General features: G+C 44.8%; 2 protein-coding genes across 4 annotated transcripts in view; one reads left to right on the forward strand and one right to left on the reverse strand.

The window, feature by feature from the left end:
- Positions 1 to 38: 38 nt before the first annotated feature.
- galnt3 (UDP-N-acetyl-alpha-D-galactosamine:polypeptide N-acetylgalactosaminyltransferase 3 (GalNAc-T3)) lies at positions 39 to 9,307 on the forward strand. 2 transcript variants are annotated; one of them, XM_062403314.1, is made up of 12 exons: positions 39 to 1,274; positions 1,717 to 2,014; positions 2,308 to 2,842; positions 3,630 to 3,802; positions 4,241 to 4,390; positions 4,584 to 4,818; positions 4,902 to 5,019; positions 5,619 to 5,819; positions 7,726 to 7,857; positions 8,131 to 8,232; positions 8,322 to 8,474; positions 8,575 to 9,307. In XM_062403314.1, the coding sequence occupies exons 3-12, from the start codon at positions 2,346 to 2,348 to the stop codon at positions 8,686 to 8,688; spliced, it is 1,875 nt and encodes a 624-aa protein (XP_062259298.1). In that variant the 5' UTR covers positions 39 to 1,274; positions 1,717 to 2,014; positions 2,308 to 2,345; the 3' UTR covers positions 8,689 to 9,307. The 2 variants fall into 2 exon arrangements, with proteins under 2 accessions (XP_062259298.1, XP_062259297.1); XM_062403313.1 differs by having other exon boundaries at positions 39 to 2,014.
- A 4,846-nt stretch (positions 9,308 to 14,153) lies between these two features.
- csrnp3 (cysteine-serine-rich nuclear protein 3) overlaps positions 14,154 to 17,788 on the reverse strand; it is a 28,088-nt gene continuing 24,453 nt past the window's right edge. For both annotated transcript variants that reach the window (XM_062401941.1, XM_062401942.1), the window contains 3 exons: positions 16,424 to 16,683; positions 15,939 to 16,235; positions 14,154 to 15,794 (listed from right to left, as the gene is read on the reverse strand). In XM_062401941.1, the coding sequence (XP_062257925.1) occupies positions 14,664 to 15,794; positions 15,939 to 16,235; positions 16,424 to 16,683 (1,688 nt within the window). In that variant the 3' untranslated portion in view covers positions 14,154 to 14,663. The remainder of the gene's footprint in view (positions 15,795 to 15,938; positions 16,236 to 16,423; positions 16,684 to 17,788) is intronic.

A 17,788-nucleotide genomic window follows, 5' to 3' on the forward strand; every position in this document is an offset into this window, starting at 1 on the left:
GAAACCACAGAGTAGGGGGGGGGGGGGGGTCAGGCACATGCAGCGTTTTCTTCCCTCACAAAGACACCAAGCTCCAAGTTGCAACAGATTTTTGGGGAACTCAAAACAAAGGGCTGTTACAATCTCAATAACAGAACTTAATCTGAAACTGAAATGTTTCCCACATCTGTTAATACATCCATCCAGCACTTTAAGTTTTGTTGTTGCCAGGATTATGCAAAAGCTGGGGAGTGACACAAGGAAGAATGAACTCAACAACTTTTGGTGCAAAGTGGACAGAGCCAGGAGTTTTCTTTTCACTTTGCATGACAGTGGGTTTTCAACATTCTCATTGATTTCTCCGAGAATAATTCATGGATCTCAAAAAGACTAGGCATGACTAATATTTATGAGTGTTTTCAATTTTGTGCAGATCCAAATAAAAAAAAAAATCTAGTGGTATCAATTGGGGACTGTTGGGCCTTGGCAGAAGTATGAACACTATTCAGTGCCATTTTAGTATTTAATCGTATCTATTGTACATGCATTTTGTTTATATATTATCCTCATTTATATAATAAATCATAATGAATATTATCTTGTGATTAATTAAGACTCATGAGATGCAATTATCGATATGCCAGATAACAATATTTATTTATATTGGACTTGAGGCTAAGAAAAGATAAAATGCACTTTTTGTACAATGTGCTACTTTAAAGAGTGACGCCATATTGCAGAGAATATAAACACAACTGCTGAACTTTACCTTTTCAGGGGCATTTTGTATTCTTCATCACTTACACCGATGCAAATTGCCTTGCCATATATTGATTATCGGTAAAATCGCTGTATCATGATGTTATTGTTATCGTGAGCCACAGCACATCTTTAGTTACCCTGTGATTCCCACCCCTAATTCTTATTAGAATTTTGTTTTACATGTATATAGATATTTCCACTTTTTAAATAAAGTTTTGATTTTCTTACTCACTAATTGATTGTTTTTCTTATGAAGAAATACACAGTAGGCACTTGTTTTAAATCTTTGGGTGTTTTCGTTTCCAAGCATGACGGAGGGGAAAGTAGGACACAGTGGACATTTCACTGGACACGGTGAGGTGGCTTCCTGCCGGGGGTAGGACGCCTCTGCGGATGGACTCGGTGTCAGAGGCGGAGAAGCAGGGCGCCTGAGCGGGCTCCCTGCGGCTGGAGTCCGCTGCGTTTCCCCCCATCGAGCATCAAGCATGAGCCAAACCAGAGGGACGTCAAAGCGAGCGGACAAAGTTACACCGGTGAGTGTCTCCTTTTTCTTTTTCAACTCCGAACGCTCAGCGCGGGCACAGGCGCTTAAACACGAAACTTTACGCACACGTGCATGTGCGGTTTTGAGAAGTGTCTCGGTGTCCCCGGCTCTGGTGCCTTTCCCCCCAGACAGCCCGATTGGACGCGGTTGGCTGTCTGTGGGGTTCTGTGCGTTCCTCCGCTTATTTGTAACCCAGCAACTGTCCCGCTGAATGCCCAGGAGAACAAATCCCATTAATGACACCAGTATTGAATCCGTGGAGAACTGGGCTCGGGACCCCGCGGAGGCAGAGTCGCCGCGCGGAGCTCTACCGGCAGGACAAGTGTTTGATTCCGCCGGGATTCGAGCGGATTCTGTAACAAAACTCAAAGTTGTGACCGGAAGCACCAGTTGAGCTGCTGTGTCACCGGCTCCTCTCTCTCTCTCTTCAGGTATGGATTTGGACACGCGCAGCTCTCCTCTGCGCAGGCGCACCGACGCGTCTCCTCCTTCTACCTGAGGGCAGCGCACCTTGAGCCAACGAGACGGAAGTTTCGTGAGGAGCAAGAAAACAGCAAATCCCGGTTCCTCGCGTGTGACTGGCTCCACGGGAAAGTTCGCTATAGGAGTTCAACAAGGATCTGACAAGAGGATCTCCGGTCCGAGCAGGATGCGGTGAGCCGGATCCCACGGGAACAACTGAAAGGTCTTTCCCAACCTTAACTCTCTGCACTCCTCCTGCGCCTCATGGTACGTGGACTCTTTCTTTGCTGGAACTTAGATCAGGGGGGAGTTTGCTGATTTCATGAGACACTCGTCAATATTTGGTTTGTAGATAACAGCAGGTTGGTTCTAGATTCACCTGGAGCTGCTTTTATTATGTCAAACAGCAAAGGCTTTACACTCCAATGTTTGAACTTTCAGCTGAAGGTGTTTATGTTTATTCAGTGACATGGCACTGCCTGTAATATCTCCCTGACAGGATCTCAAATGATATGATTCCTCGTTAGGTGCCATTACTCATGTGACTGTATGTATTTCAGCTGCAGTCCAAAGGCAGCCTGGTCTCCACTGAAGAAGAATGACAGCTCTCCGCAGAGTTCTCCGCAGGAGGTTGCACCCCCTCAAACTGGTGGCGGTGGCCCTCGTCTTTGTCACGTTTGTGTTCCTCATACAATGGGAAGTGGGGAGCCAGAACCAACAGGAGGAGCCCTGGCTGAGGGAGATCGCGGTGAAGCGGGATGCCATGCTGGGCATGGTGATGGGGGCTGTCAATAACTTCAGGGATGCCATCCCAAAGATGCAGATCCGAGCCCCGGTGCGTCAGCAGGACAGAGCAGACGACACGTCCTGTCTGCCGGGTCGCTACACTGCGGCCGAGCTCAGGCCGGCCCTGGAGCGGCCTCCTCAGAACCCCCTCTCCCCCGGAGCTGCCGGGAAACCTTTCCACACAGACTCGCTGAGCCCCGAGGAGCAGAAGGAGAAGGAGAGGGGTGAGGAGAAACACTGCTTCAACCTGTACGCCAGTGACCGCATCTCGTTGGGCAGAGACCTGGGAGCAGACACCAGACCACCTGAGTATGTCAGCCTTCACCATCTCCATGCTTTTTGATAAACCTGTGAAAAATCACTCTAATGAGTCTCTGTGGAAATTTGCAAGAAAGAACAGGAAGACCACTGTGTGAGTGAGCTTTGTCAACTGAATAATGTTTAATTCATTCTCTCCATGACTTTGATTTTTAGAAATGTACCTCATGTAATTGCACCACCTAGTGGGTGAGAATGCATCCCTGCTGCTGTACATGTTGTACTCCAGTTTGGTAGTACTACTCCACAGATTCACGTATTGGCCAAGAATATAACTTCCCATGCTGAAAAAGGCAGAGTAATACAGAAGGGGTGAGGCAAAACCCAGCGTCTAACCCAAACAAGTTCATCATCTTAGTTTTTTTTCGCAACTATGGAAAAACCACAGAGGAGATTGTTCTGACTGGGACTTTGTCTCAGCATGCCTGCCCAGCTACTGTGGTCAGCTCAGGAAGGAGCAGGTTTGTGTTTGGCTAATTACGGCACATCCAAGTACATGTCAGTGTGCAGTCGGGACATGACAAAGACATAAAGGCGGCCCATGCACTGGCTGTCTTATAGGGGATGAGTAACAAGGTCTCCCTGGCTCTGATATGTCAGGTATTTTCAAAGGCTGCCACACATGCAGTGTCACATTCGAAACGGACACCCCCCAGGGGAGAGCCTGCCCATGTAGTAACTAGAACCATTGTGCCGCTCAGGAGCCGCAACCGGACAGTCACATCTTTGTGCTCTTTTTTTTCTTTTTCTCTCTCCCCCCCCCCCCCCCCCACTGCAGATGCATTGAGCAGACCTTCAAGCGCTGCCCCCCCCTGCCAACCACCAGTGTGATAATCGTGTTTCACAATGAGGCCTGGAGCACTCTGTTGAGGACAGTGTACAGTGTCCTGCACACCTCGCCGGCCATTCTCCTCAAGGAGATCATCCTTGTGGACGACGCCAGCGTGGACGGTAAAACTCAATGGGGGCCTTTCAGGACTGCCTCTCGCTCTCTCTCTCTCTCGCTCTCTCTCTCTCTCTCTCTCTCGCTCTCTCTCTTCGGGGCTGGTTTGATTTCACGCTGCATGCTGGGTGGGCGGCTCTTCGGCTCCTTCTGTGGCCCGTGAAGTGGGTTACGGCAGGAAGTGAGGGGCTGCTGGTGAATACTTTCCTAAGAGGAATTAGCGGCGGCTGCACCGAGAAATGAGTCAGAGTTAACGCTTGTTAACAGGTCGGATGGAGGTGGAGAGGAGAGCGGTCCCCTTCTGTCCAACACTTTGGCGAACATTAACCTTCATGGGGCTGTTTTAAAAGATGCAACATTCACTCACATTATCATCTGAATATGTATATATATCATATATCCCTCATAACTCCACTTTGTGTCTGATTGAGATCCTGTTCTTTCAGATGCGTTGAAGGACGAGCTGGACGAGTATCTGAAGCGGCTGAGCATTGTGAAAGTTGTGCGACAGCGAGAGAGGAAAGGTCTCATCACCGCTCGGCTGCTGGGTGCCGCCGTGGCCACGGGTGACACGCTCACCTTCCTGGACGCCCACTGTTAGTCAACAGCCCTTATGTTACTCACACACGAAAAAAAACCTGTTGCATAGTTGCCACACCCAAACCTACACACCCACAGGCCAACAACCACAATGTGTGTTGTTCGCGGAAGCCGAAGGCGGTCGGATTACATCTCTATCTATATTTAACTATTTGCTGGTTGTGTTCCTGTTTGTGTGTCTTTTAACAGGTGAATGCTTTAACGGGTGGCTGGAGCCGCTGCTGGCAAGGATAGCAGAGAACTCCACCGCAGTGGTCAGTCCCGATATCACGACCATCGACCTCAACACCTTTGAGTTCATGAAGCCGTCGCCATACGGCCAGAACCACAACCGGGGAAACTTTGACTGGGGCCTGGCGTTTGGTTGGGAGAGTCTTCCAGATCATGAGAAGAAGAGGAGGAAGGATGAAACATACCCCATCAAGTAAGCAACAAAACGACGCACGACTATAGAATATCAACTCGAGTTGAAATAATAAACAACCTTCAACGCAAATGTCTCAACAGGACTCCCACGTTCGCTGGCGGGCTCTTCTCCATCTCCAAACAATATTTCTACGATATCGGAAGCTATGATGAAGAAATGGAAATCTGGGGCGGGGAGAATATTGAAATGTCATTTAGGGTAAGACAACACTAAAGCTGCTTTCAGACACACACTGAACTCCGGAACTCCGGATAATCTCCGGACATTCTCCTGAAGGGCTGTATGTGAGAACGTAAATGTCCCGATAGAGGCTCCTGCCAGCCTCTTTGTAAAAACTCTGGATAGTGTCCGACTGAGCCAATATGAAAGACAGCAAGAGAACCTCCGAAGGATTCACTACCAGGGAACAGTCATAAAACAACAAGCCATACCATACACATAGAACACGTGGGGAGTATGTGATGTCAGCAGCAGAATTTATATGTCCTGCCTCTGTCTGCTGCACCACCCCCCCACCTGAAGAGTTTTCCATGTTGTTTTCAACACTTCTGAGTGGAGAATCTCCTGTTGTGTTGTTCGTGTGTGCAAAGGCAAACTAGTCCAGACCCAATTGTGCGGATGTTCTCCAGGGGTTCATATCTGACCACGGCTTAAACCTTCTTTCTGGATGTGCTGCAGAATTGTTAAATATCCCCGAGCCTTCGTTACCCACTGAATCACTCCAGTGTCCACGGCTGCAGATGTTTCCTAAGTGCACGTCATTATACTTCTGTGCTGTCGCTCCCATTAACTTGCAGGTGTGGCAGTGCGGCGGACAGCTGGAGATCCTGCCTTGCTCCATCGTGGGTCACGTGTTCCGCACCAAGAGCCCCCACACCTTCCCCAAGGGCACGCAGGTCATTGCTCGCAACCAGGTCCGTCTGGCCGAGGTGTGGATGGACGACTACAAGGAGATCTTCTACCGTCGCAACCAGCAAGCCGCGCAGATAGCGAGAGATGTATGTACTGGTTCTATTGTCCCTGTCAAAGCCTGTGTGTGTATCCCACATTCAAATGTTCTGTGAAAGTTGCTCAGCAGCTTTATCTTTCTTTTGTATCTATAATCATAATGTCAGGTTTTTAGGACTGCTCCCCCTAGAGACTAGCTTAAGTAACTCCAGCTTTAAGTCTGATAATGCCTTGCCTGACATACAGCTTCGGATTACAATAGTTCTCAATGCACACTTCCGTGGATGTGAAACACATTCTTTGAAACATAGAGAAAAAGATGAGCCATTAGTGGCTGAGAGCCGTTAAACGACTGAGTGGTAAAAGGGGCCTGAGGGGAAGTCGACTCTGGTAAATGTCACCAGGCCCTTTGCGTTTCCCAACATGTGGTCCCATAGGTGCTGTAAACTGTTCCCCGAGGGCTGCACCACACAAAGTGGCCCAGCCCCTCTCCCGCTGGCTTCAAACAGACAGCACTGTCATCATCCAGAGCTTCAAGGAATCCGCTGTAGCAGATATTGGTGTGCACTCGTGTGAGCGCCCGCCTCGTCAGTATATTAAGAGCTCTCGTTGTTCGAGAGCGCCGAGGTGCCAGCGAAGCCTCTTAGATGTGCTGTTACGCTTCAGCTTAAAAGGAGCAGTGATGGAATACCCTCGTCCCCAGTTAATGAGTTGAAGAAAGGCGTCATTAGAGCACGGGAACACAGTCATCGACTGTCCAGAAGTAGAGTATTTAGGCTGATGTGCATTTATTTGTCTTTTCTTTTTCAGTGGTTTTATAATTGGACGACAGTTCAGAACTTCTCTCTGTCGATGGAGATGTCAGTTATTAATACTGAACTATATTTTAATAATGCTTTTTATACAAAATGTACAAATGTCCATGGTTAACATTTTTGTTCTTGATTGTAATTTCTCAAAAGCTATACGAAGGATATGCCATTCAGTTCGGTGCTGGCATTCATTGTCCCCAGAGGATGAATTGTCATAACTTTGGTGATCCCTTAGCTTTTCCTCAAGCGCAACTATCCAGTCAAAATATTTCATTTGTCCAGTTTTTCGTTTTTCATGATCGACCATTTCCCCTCTGACTAAGCTGAACTGTGCGTTTGATGCTAAATGCTAACTTGCTAAACTAAGATCGTGAGCATGGTAAACATTAACATTACATTACATTACATTACATGTCATTTAGCTGAAACTTTTGTCCAAAGCAACTTACATTTTTAGAACACTCAGCATTTACGAGGGGCCATTTTAGGGGGTTCAGTATCTTGCCAAGGACACTTAGGCATGCAGATGGGAAAGAGTGGGATTCGGACCGGCAACCTTCTTGTTGCAGAACACCCGCTCTATTCCCTAGGCCACGCTCTCCCCGTTAACGTTGTGAACATGTTAGCATGCTGTTATTAGCATTTCGCTCCAACACTGTGCTCAGGTGGTCTCACAGAGCTGCTCTAGACTCAATTACCTCTGCCAAGGAAGTTATATTTTCATCTGCATGAAATATCTGTCAGTTATTTAGCACGATTCCAACAAAAACACAAGAAGGATTACCGCAGAAATTGGCGGAATGATGTGGTTTGGGTCAGAGTAAAAGCCAATAAGTTTTGGTGCAGATTCAGGATTTATTTATAAACTTTCTTTAGCATTACGGGCGATATGGTGTCATTCACTGATTTCTGAGAGAATAATAATGGATCTAGATCAAATATAATTTGTTTAAGAGGACCGATATATTTATGATTGGTTGCTTTTTGGTGCAGATTTGAATAAAATTCAGGATCCATTTCCTCCATGGAAGGCAATATTTTATCCACATATATCAGAATGGTAGTGAAAATAAAAAATGTAAGTGTCCAGTGTGTCTGCAGTGGGAGTTGACAAACAATATCCTGGCTGTCATTGGTTTAACAGAAGACATTTGGAGACACCTCCAAACGTGTGGACCTCCGGGCGCGGCTGCAGTGCAACAGCTTCTCCTGGTATTTGAAGAACGTTTATCCGGAGGTCTTCTTGCCTGATCTCAACCCAATTCGCTTTGGCTCTGTAAGAACACCCACACACACCCACACACACACAAACCCCAAACCCCACCAGCTCTCTCTCTCTCTCTCTTTCCAAACCTCAGAGCTCTGTCTAGCCACTGTGGGTTTCCACATAGGATCTCCAGAGGGTATACTGAGCAGTTCCAATTTGACACCACCGAAAAGCACTCCAGAGGCTGAAGTTGTTTGAACAGCTTGCACTGGATGTTGGTTTTTCATTTTGTTTCCTCTCACTGCTTCCCCCCCCCCCCCTTCCCCTTCTCTTTCTCTGTAGGTGAAAAGTGTGGGCAAAGACTCATGTCTGGATGCTGGCGAGAACAATGAGGGGGGGAAAGAGCTGATCATGTACCCATGTCATGGACAAGGAGGGAACCAGGTCAGTTGGAAAACGTATTTGGCAAAACGTATGAATGGTTTTAACTGCTGTACACTGATTTATGACTTTTTTCCCCCCCTGTGCCGTAGTATTTTGAATACTCCACACATCAGGAGATTAGACACAACATTCAGAAGGAGCTGTGTTTGCACGGGGCCAGCGGGGCATTGAAGCTGGAGGACTGCCAGTATAAAGGCAGGAACACACTTGTAGGACTGGAGCAAAAATGGGTACTGAAGGATGTGAGTAGAGCTTCTCTTTTTGCATCTGCACAATTTCGGATGACGAGAGTGTGATGTATTGTTTCAGAAACTAACAGTGCTTTCTCCGTCCTTCACGTAGAACCAGTTATTCTTCATCCCGGGACTGAACCTGTGTCTGAGTGCCCGTCATGAGCATCCTTCTCTCACCCAGTGCAACCCCTCAGACAGATACCAGCTCTGGTCCTTTGTCTAAGTGTGCGAACTGCCATTTTACAAGTAGCTACTCCATATGCATAAGGCAAACAGAATACTAAACTATGCAGTTATAATGCAAGTTTTTTTTTTTTAGATCAATGACATTGAGTTTTTAATTTATTTTTATACATCGAAGAACTGAACTGCTGCTGCTGGAGAGTTTGAACTTTGGGAGAAATCCAGTGTTTCTCTGCTGGAAGGAAAAGCATTGAAATGATATAAGCCCCAGACAGACTGTGAACTGACATTCATAGAGCAATGAAGATTGTGTTTGAGATGCTTTCACTTCTCCGAGTCTTCTCAGCCGTGCAGTATTAGGTAGGTAAGACAACACTGAATATTTTCTTCATGTTCATAATTTTCTTCATGAACATGAAACTGACACAAGACGCACAGCAGGTCGTGAACATTGTAAACCCGAATGGCTCGGTAGAGCACATACCTCCACCAAGGCCCCCACAATTAATTCCACTAGAAGTAGATTTTTTTTTAATTTGGATCTGTACCAAATTGCACACACTCATAAATATCAGTCCCCTAAACGTATCAAGATTTTTGACAGATGTTTGACAAAAATCTTTTAAAACATCCTATCGCACTAAAGAAGATTGGGGGGGGGGGGGGGGGGGGATTGATTCCTGGATCGGCTCCTTGATCCAAACCTGCACCAAAAGCGAATGGGTTCTTCCCTGACCCACGTGGTAATTGGGTCAGTGGTAATTCGTCCTGTGGTTTTTGTGTAACCCTGCTAACAAACTAAGAAAGACTAAAACCTCACCTGCTCGGCGGAGGTAACATGAGGTTCAAGCTGGACTCAAAGAAATCCCATCACCAAGAGAAGAGGAAGTCTGAAACACATAGCTGCGGTGTGCATTGTCCCTTTTATTAAATGTGGGTTGTTTTTTTTTTTTGTTTTTTTTTATATGGGAAGACTGTTTGGTACCGTCCAGTGCCTTGGATGTCATTTTATTCTGGGTGGAAAGAGTGGTTGGGGGATGGTGGTGGAATGGCTGGTTGTATGGTGGGATTCGACTTCTGCAGTGGTGTGATGGGAATTGTCTTCATGTCAGGGCCGAAGTCGATTTATTTAATTTAATTATCTCCTGAGGTGAATTTCTAAGCTTCAGAGTTTTAATTTAAAAAAAAGTTTATCAAAACAAGGAGATGTAAAAAAAGAAATTAGTGACATTTTGAATTCATTGTTTGGATCTGTATGTTTAAGTTGAAAGGAAATGAGTTGACCCTCAAACACGAGATATAGAGTTTGTCCAAACACCAGACTTTGTTTTCATCCCAAGTTCAAGTTACTGAAATTTTTTTTTTTACAAAGGGCACACAAGCAAGTCGAAGCATTATCATGAATGTTTGTTCAATTCTCTCAATCATGGCAGTGTTTACTTTTAGTGATCCAATTTTTACACGTCTGTGTTTTTGAAAGGAAACATTCAATGTAAGATGATTGCGCCCTATGAACTTTATTTACAGATCGAATGCCTCAAACTCGTCCTCTACAGCTGAGCAGGAGTCCACGCATGAACTTCTGGTGCAGGCACTGGTGTTTAGACCGAAGTGGAACAATGTAAATGATTGTGTTTTGTGAGGAACAGGTCAAATGTGAGTGTTTTCTTAAGCTGGAAACTGGTGTTTTGTAAACAGTGCCTTGGTATTGAGGTGTTATTGTTTAGCTCAATAAATTCTTTAGTATGTCTCTTTGGAGTTTAAGATGTTATTTATGATTTTATTGATGTACTTAAAAGCTTTAAACAACCCAGCACCTTTTGTATGTCAAGGATTTTGCTTCCTTTGCTACAAACAAATAATAATTCTGCCTAAAATGTCGACTTCATGTACAGTTGCAATCAGAAATATTCAACCCCCCAAAGATTTTAAGGATTTATCAATTAAAGTAGACAGAATCTTGTTCTTTGGTCAAGATTCTGCTTCGGATGCCTTCTTTATGAGTTGAGTGATAAAGAAAATCAACACGGAAAATGCATGATGTAGTATTTGTGTGTAGCAGTATATTTTGTTAAGATAGCCATGTCACAATTATTCAACCCCTATACAATATTGTTGTTTTTAAAGCTGTCTGACAGTTTTTTTGTCCTAAAGTTGAGTTGAAACATTATTAAGCCTTTGGGAACTCTATACTGATCCTTCATTTGCTTCAGCTGTGATGCATATATAAACCCCACCCATCAAGGTCTTCAATGTGAGTTGCAATCATGGGAAAGACAAAGGAGCTTACACAAAAGCTGAGAGAGGAAATTATTTCATCACACCTGAAAGGCCTTGGGTAGAAGAAGAATTCCCCAAAAAATGATATTCCAAGAGACAATTGGGAACATTATAAGGAAGTTTACAACTGATGGAGCAGCTTCAAACATGCCTGGCCGTGGAAGAAAGCCCAGAATTTCATCAAGGACCCTCAGCAACTTAGTCAGAACAACTCAGATAAATCCCTGTGTGACTGCAAGACACCTACAGGATGACCTGATGAGGGCTGGTACAAGTGCTGCAGTGGCAACTATAAGACGTGCACTGAATAATAAAGGACCTAATGGCCGGCTCCAAGACGCACTCAGCTCTTGACCACAAGCAACATCAAAAGTCGACTAGAATATGCCAGGAGGAATTTGGATAAGCCTACAGAGTTTTGGGTGACAGTTCTATGGACTGATGAAACCAAACTGGAACTGTTTGGACGTATGGACCAGCGGTATGTCTGGCGTGTGAAAGGACAGGCTTATGACCAGAAGAATACCATCCCCATAGTCCAGCATGGAGGTTGGTCAAAGATGATGTTGGGCTGTTTTTCTGCGGAAGGAACTAGCAATCTTTATTGTGTACATGGCATCATGGATTCACAGAAATACCAGGCCATTTTAAAGAGGAATGTGATTCCTTCTGTTGACAAATTGAACCTTGGTGATCATTGGACTTTCCAGCAAGACAATGATCCAAAGCAAAATCTCCAAGTCCACCAAAGCTTGGTTGAGAAAAAGATCCTGGAACGTCCTGGAGTTGCATTCACAGTCACCAGATTCAAATTTGATTGAAAATCTTTGGTGGGATTTAAAGAAGGCAGCTGCAGCATGGAAGCCATCAAACATCACTGATCTAGAGGCTTTTGCACTTGAAAAATGGGCAAAGAATCCAATCGAGAGGTGTAAGAAGCCTGTCCGCACTTACCGAAAACATTTTTTAGAAGTTATAAAAGCTAGAGGATGCGCCACAAAGTACTGAAGCTGGGGGGGTTGAATAATACTGCACATGCACATGTGTTGAAAGAGTTACATTTTTCATTTGAACTTCAAAGTTAAGTCAACTTCTGTTGTCAAAATAACTAAAATACGCATCAATAAATATCTTTTGTTGTTTGATGAGTTTTTTTTGTCATTTATTGTCATTATCTGTCATCCACATCACTATAATGTCTATTGAGGTGAGGGGGTTGAATATTTCTGATTGCAACTGTATCTAAATATCTAGTATTTTGATGTATATGTTTATCAAATCACTGACTCATTCACAATTTAACATGAGAGAAAATACTTCATTAATTTAAAAGTGATATGGACATTTATTGTGTAAATGAGATGCATAAAGTCGGCTATTAGGCATATTTATTTTTTGAGTGTTTGAGCCGGCCGATAGTCGTCTTCTAGCAGTGCTCTATATCTACCACTGCTTTTAAATCCAATTTCAAAATGTTCTTTGAAATTGCTTAATATTTTCATTCAGTTTTAATGTTAATTCTCGTATGAAGAGCTTTTTCACACAGTTTATTTATACTCTATGTGGCCTGCAGAGGGCGCTTTGCTCTAAGAAATCGCTCACCTCATACAAGGTTGCTTGGCAGCAACGTCCTCGGTGCTGTTGGCCTGATCTGAGCTTTAACACAATATAACATCAGCAGCAGTAAGATAAAAAGAGCAATTTTAATTCAACATATTCCAAAATCATGTCAAAAACGGAGCAATTGAAAATTAACTTGTCTTATCTACACTTAGGGAGGGGGGGAAGACAAAAAAACAAACACATTGGAAAAAACTTTGTGCAAAACATGTGCATTTCACGGAATATCAGAGACCAGTAAATAAATCAGGCACATAAAGCTGTACAACTCACAACCAGCATGAAACAGAGAAAGATTATTACACGATAGTGAAGCAATTTACTCAATACAGACTATAAGTAAACCACAATAAATACATCTCAATATAGCATTCATAATAAATACTGGAAAATAAAAACCAAACACAGGATTTGTCACTGGATGCTGTGTCAGTATCGTGTCTGTAGCCTTCACGCTCTCTATGCCTTGGCACAGTGAGTCTGTGCTGTCGGGCCCAAGCTGATGCCACTGACGCATGATCAACAGAGCGTCGGTGCTAGCCCCCCGAGATTATAAACAGTGGGCAGATGTTTGCAAGCTGGGAAGAGGGACACATACCTGTGATCATGCAGGAGCAAAGAGCTCAGCGACATATTGCTGTAGTGCCGTTCACTGAATTATTGCAGTCTCCAGGTTGTTGAGCAGTAACTTTCAATTTCCCTTTTTTCGTCTGTGATTTTTTACAAAGATGTGGTAAATGGCTATTTACAGATTTGTGGTGAAGACTTCTCATCATCTGGCTGTGGTTTTCAATGGCTCATATGACCCAGGAGTCATCTGGTGAATACTGAAGTGAATCATATCTGATAATAAGCTTTGATTGTCAACCTTGAACATTTAATTCCCCCCGTACACAATTATTGAAACTGTAGCTTCTTGTTTTCTTTTATAAAACCAATGCAAGTGAAAAAGACGGTTAATTAAAATCAATCTCAGTTCCTCCTAAAAAGAAAAACCCTCCAACTATTGCACCCGACGGTTCACTGGAACAAATCAACATCATTATTGGATTCAGATAAATAAACATCCTAGTTCTTAGATCGTGTAATGTAGCGATTAGCACTTTTCTCAAATCAAGCCTGGTAAGCTAATTAGATGATAAAGATAGTTCTATTGTCTACGATGAGTCATAGAGTGTCTTGTACTTTTCAGAGATGTGTCAAAGTGTTACTTTATTAATATCCTTTTGTTAATGAAATGCTTCAGAGGATAAATCTTCATTTGCAGCGACACTTGCAGTGAACGCAGGGAAGGAGACGTGAGGTGGCTTTAGTTTTACACCGTTGATGCCCCCCAGTGCAAAAAAGGCTGTGAATTGATTCTCACATGTGGGACGACATTTTATCCTATTGACATTGTATTCCATACAATACAACATACAAAGAAGAGCTCAGGCTTTTGTTCATGCTTTTCCAAACCATATAGAAAAGCATATAATAATAGTGACAAAAAGAAAAAGAGAAATGTACATTATGTATTCAACACGTTTTTTATATATATATATATATATATATATATATATATATATATATATATATATATATATATATATATATATATATATATATAAAACGATAGCAGTTTTCTTTTTTCCTGCCCAAATGTCACAGAGATTCGCCTTAAACAGCATGCACGTCGTTTTCAAAACATTTACAATATATAAGTTATGCACATAATTCTGAAAAACAATAAATAAACGGACAATAAACCTTTTTTTTTTTTTTTGCACATCCGACACAAACAGTAGACATAGAAAAGTAACATTTACAGAACGATATCTGCTTTGAACTAGAACTTTACATCTGAAATTACAAGATACATTGCACAGCATGACATAACTTATATTTTGATTATTATTTTTTTTACTTCTCCTCGCTCCTGTGCAGAAACATTCAGTGTCCATCAGCCTGTGCCTTTATAGCTACAGCTGAAATGTGAATTGCTTTGAAATGCAAGGTCAGATCATTTAAAAAAAAAAAAAAATAGACCATGAATATGTTCCCTTTGAAACACCACTGGGTCAGGCTCCGGTGAAGACGCTCCGGTGAAAAGAACACTTAACAACATGTGGCTCACTAAATGGCTGTGACCTCGGGGCAATGGTCTGGTAAAGGGAGGTTCTTAGTACTGTTCGCTAGCAAGGTCAGATCAGATTGTCTGTTAACGCCAGAGTCTTGCTGTGGCGGCTCCGCTGTCATACATGAGCTGTAGGAGCCCTGGGAGTTATTGTTCAGGTAGTTCTGGAACTGCGTCTGGTTCTGGTTTTCAGGCGGCTCCACGGGCGACGCCTTGGACAGCACCTTCTTCTCCGGATCCGCCGTGAAGCAGGTCAGAGGGGCGGCCGGAGCCCCGTTGGCCAGGGTGAAGTGGTGATTGGCTGCGTATTGTTCTGCAGCCTGATTGGAGTAGTCCGTGTACTGCCCGGCGGCCACGTCGAACGGCCCCTGTGCCGCGCCGCCGTTGGTCACGCCCACCGGATCTGGGAATGCTAAGGCTTCCCCATAGGGTTCACTGGGTTGGCTGGTTTGGCCGCTGGAGACGGCCCCGGAGCTCCCCAGCTGATAGTACTCAGCCGAAGGGGAGTTCATTAAATAAGCGTTTCCATTCATGTGGTTGTCATGTGACACAGAGCTGTCACTGTAACACAGCACAGCGGACAGAGGGACCACATCAGTGTGCAACACCGGCGGGGCAGTCAAGTCCGTCCCAAAGCCCTCAGACTTCTCCTCATCGTCCTCTTCATCCTCCTCCTCCTCCTCAGAGTCACTGTTTGCTAAGCTCTGTGTGCTGGAGTCAGAGAGTCCGCTGCAAATGCTGCTACTATCCTCGTCATCTTCATTCTCCTCTTCCTCCTCCTCCTCCTCCTCCTCGTCCTCATCGTCCTCTTCCTCGTCGTCCAGAGGCGCCTCCATCTCGTCCATGTTCTGCAGGTGGACGCCAGCCGTCTGTGGCCCGGTGTCGGACAGTGAGTATTCCAACCTGTGCTGGGACTGCACCAGAGGATTCCCGCTTGCCAGTTCGTTGGTTTCGCCGCGGTAGCCGTTGGCTGGGGGCGCCTGCTGCTGCTCACGACTCTTCTCCAGCTCGAGCTTCATTATAGTGTGCAAGAAATGGGTCCGAACGCGGATGGGATTGAACTCCACTCGGCCGGTTGCGTTGCTGCAGCCCTCTTTTGTGCAGCCGCACGGAAATGACATGCGGTCCACCTGAGGGAAACACAAACTAGCTTTACTATGCAATTCATTTTATGTTGATAGATGATCTGTGTTGCACCTGCATCTCGCCTCAGTATATTTAGCTGTATAGGAAAATAGAACATGGACAGAACATGTGCATGTCACGGGAGTTACCTGGCACTTGATCCCCGCGATGCTGCAGGCACAGGTCTCAGGGTCGCAGAAGACTCGGCAGTCACAGCCGCAGTCCTCCCTGGACATCCGGATGGTCCGCAGGTCATGTTTCTCCTCCACGTCGATCTTCTTCACCCCGGAGGTACGCAGCAGCGCCCGACGCTTCTTGGTGGTGAGCGGCTGCAGGAAGAAGTACTCGTCCACCTCTGTGTTGTCCAGGTCAATGTCGTCGTCGGAGATGTCCTCTGCCGTGAGCGTGTTGGCCTCCTCAGACTCCACCGTGCCGTTCTTAGTCAGCTGGAAACAAGAGGGAGTCACATCCTCGAGTCATTGTCGATAAAAGTGAGAGAACAAAGAGCTGAGCCCAAAGACAGAGGGGGAAAAAAAGATGAAATGTCTTTCAGACCAAAGTCGTTTCTAATTCCTAACACAGCCTGTTTGATACCGACGCCCACTGACTGATGCTCCGATCACAAGTCACGTACCTTGAGCTTGATCGAGTTGAGTTTCTCCTCCTTCAGGTGGTCTCGGAGCATATCTCTATGGATCCTCTCCTGTTCCAGGGCAAACTCGCCCAGTGAGTACTGCCTGATCCAGCTGTGCCTGTTGGACATGCCCAGTGTGCTGCCGCCCTGGCTGGGCACGCTGGTGAAGCCCTGTCGCCGGCCGAAGTAGTAAACCGTCACGTTCTCGAAATGCACCCTCCTGGTGCGCACACGCTTCTCTCGCTTTAATATGGAATCAGCTGCAAAGGAAATTGCCAAAAAAACAAAACAACAAACATTGACAGTTAATAAAGTGGTGCGCTCATTAATCATTTCATTTTAATAATCCCATATGGAGAGAATTACAGCTGCACACTGCAGATCCCCGTGTCACTCGGGCGCAGCCGATGTTTTATCCTGCATACATTTTTTCTCTGGAGTTTTATAGCCACCTAAAGCCTGTTTAGATAAGTGACGTTTTTATTATAAAACCCGGGCCACAGATCTGCTGAGACTCCTGAAATATGAGCAATTCTTTCTTGCCGTCTTTACATGGCGCTCCTCAATATCTTGAACTTAGCACACCTTTCGTAAAATAAGGGTTTTATGGTATCTCTGAGGTTCTGCTTGGCCTGTGAGTCCTCGGTGCCTTTCTAAGGAGAGCACTACGGGAAGGAGGGGCGGAAAGGGGGGGGGGGGGGGGGGGACGGTGGAGCATAAATAATCCCCCCCGCCTGGCCCAGAGATGAGGAGGCCTGGTTCACAGAAGCAGCGTTCCCGGCATTCACAGCCATATCAGACAGACAGGACAAATAGAAACCATCTGGTTCTAACAGCTCTCCACCCCCCCCGGAAGAGGGACAATGCATTTCATTACAGATGTAGAGCTGTCAGACCGAGGGGCGACACAGCCGAGGTTCATTACCTTCATAAGAACAAATACAGAACAGGTGTTCTCTTGTACTTGGTGTCAAAACAGTCAGCACACGTTAATTAGCTTTTCTCAAGAATCCCTATATTAAATACGAGTGGGACACAATATCAGTACTGCAATACATATCATCGTCCTGATTCGTGAGATACAATAATCAATATGTCGGCACCAAATATCAATATTAAGTTATTTCGTACATAGATATATGATTTGGCCAGTTTATGGCTATTTTACATTAGATCATCTCAGTTTGTGTCAAACTCAATGAAAGTGACACCAAATTGTAGAGAATAACATCCTGCCTTTAACTGTTTTAGGGCCATTTTCTTCTTCAGTTAGACAGATATCATGATGTATTATTGTAGGATTGTCTTGCCATATATTCAATAGTGCAGAATTTCTGTAGAGTGTTAGTGTTATCATATGGGCCA

The sequence above is a fragment of the Platichthys flesus genome, chromosome 13 (genome assembly GCF_949316205.1).
Source record: "Platichthys flesus chromosome 13, fPlaFle2.1, whole genome shotgun sequence".
In the NCBI taxonomy this organism is placed as follows: domain Eukaryota; kingdom Metazoa; phylum Chordata; class Actinopteri; order Pleuronectiformes; family Pleuronectidae; genus Platichthys; species Platichthys flesus.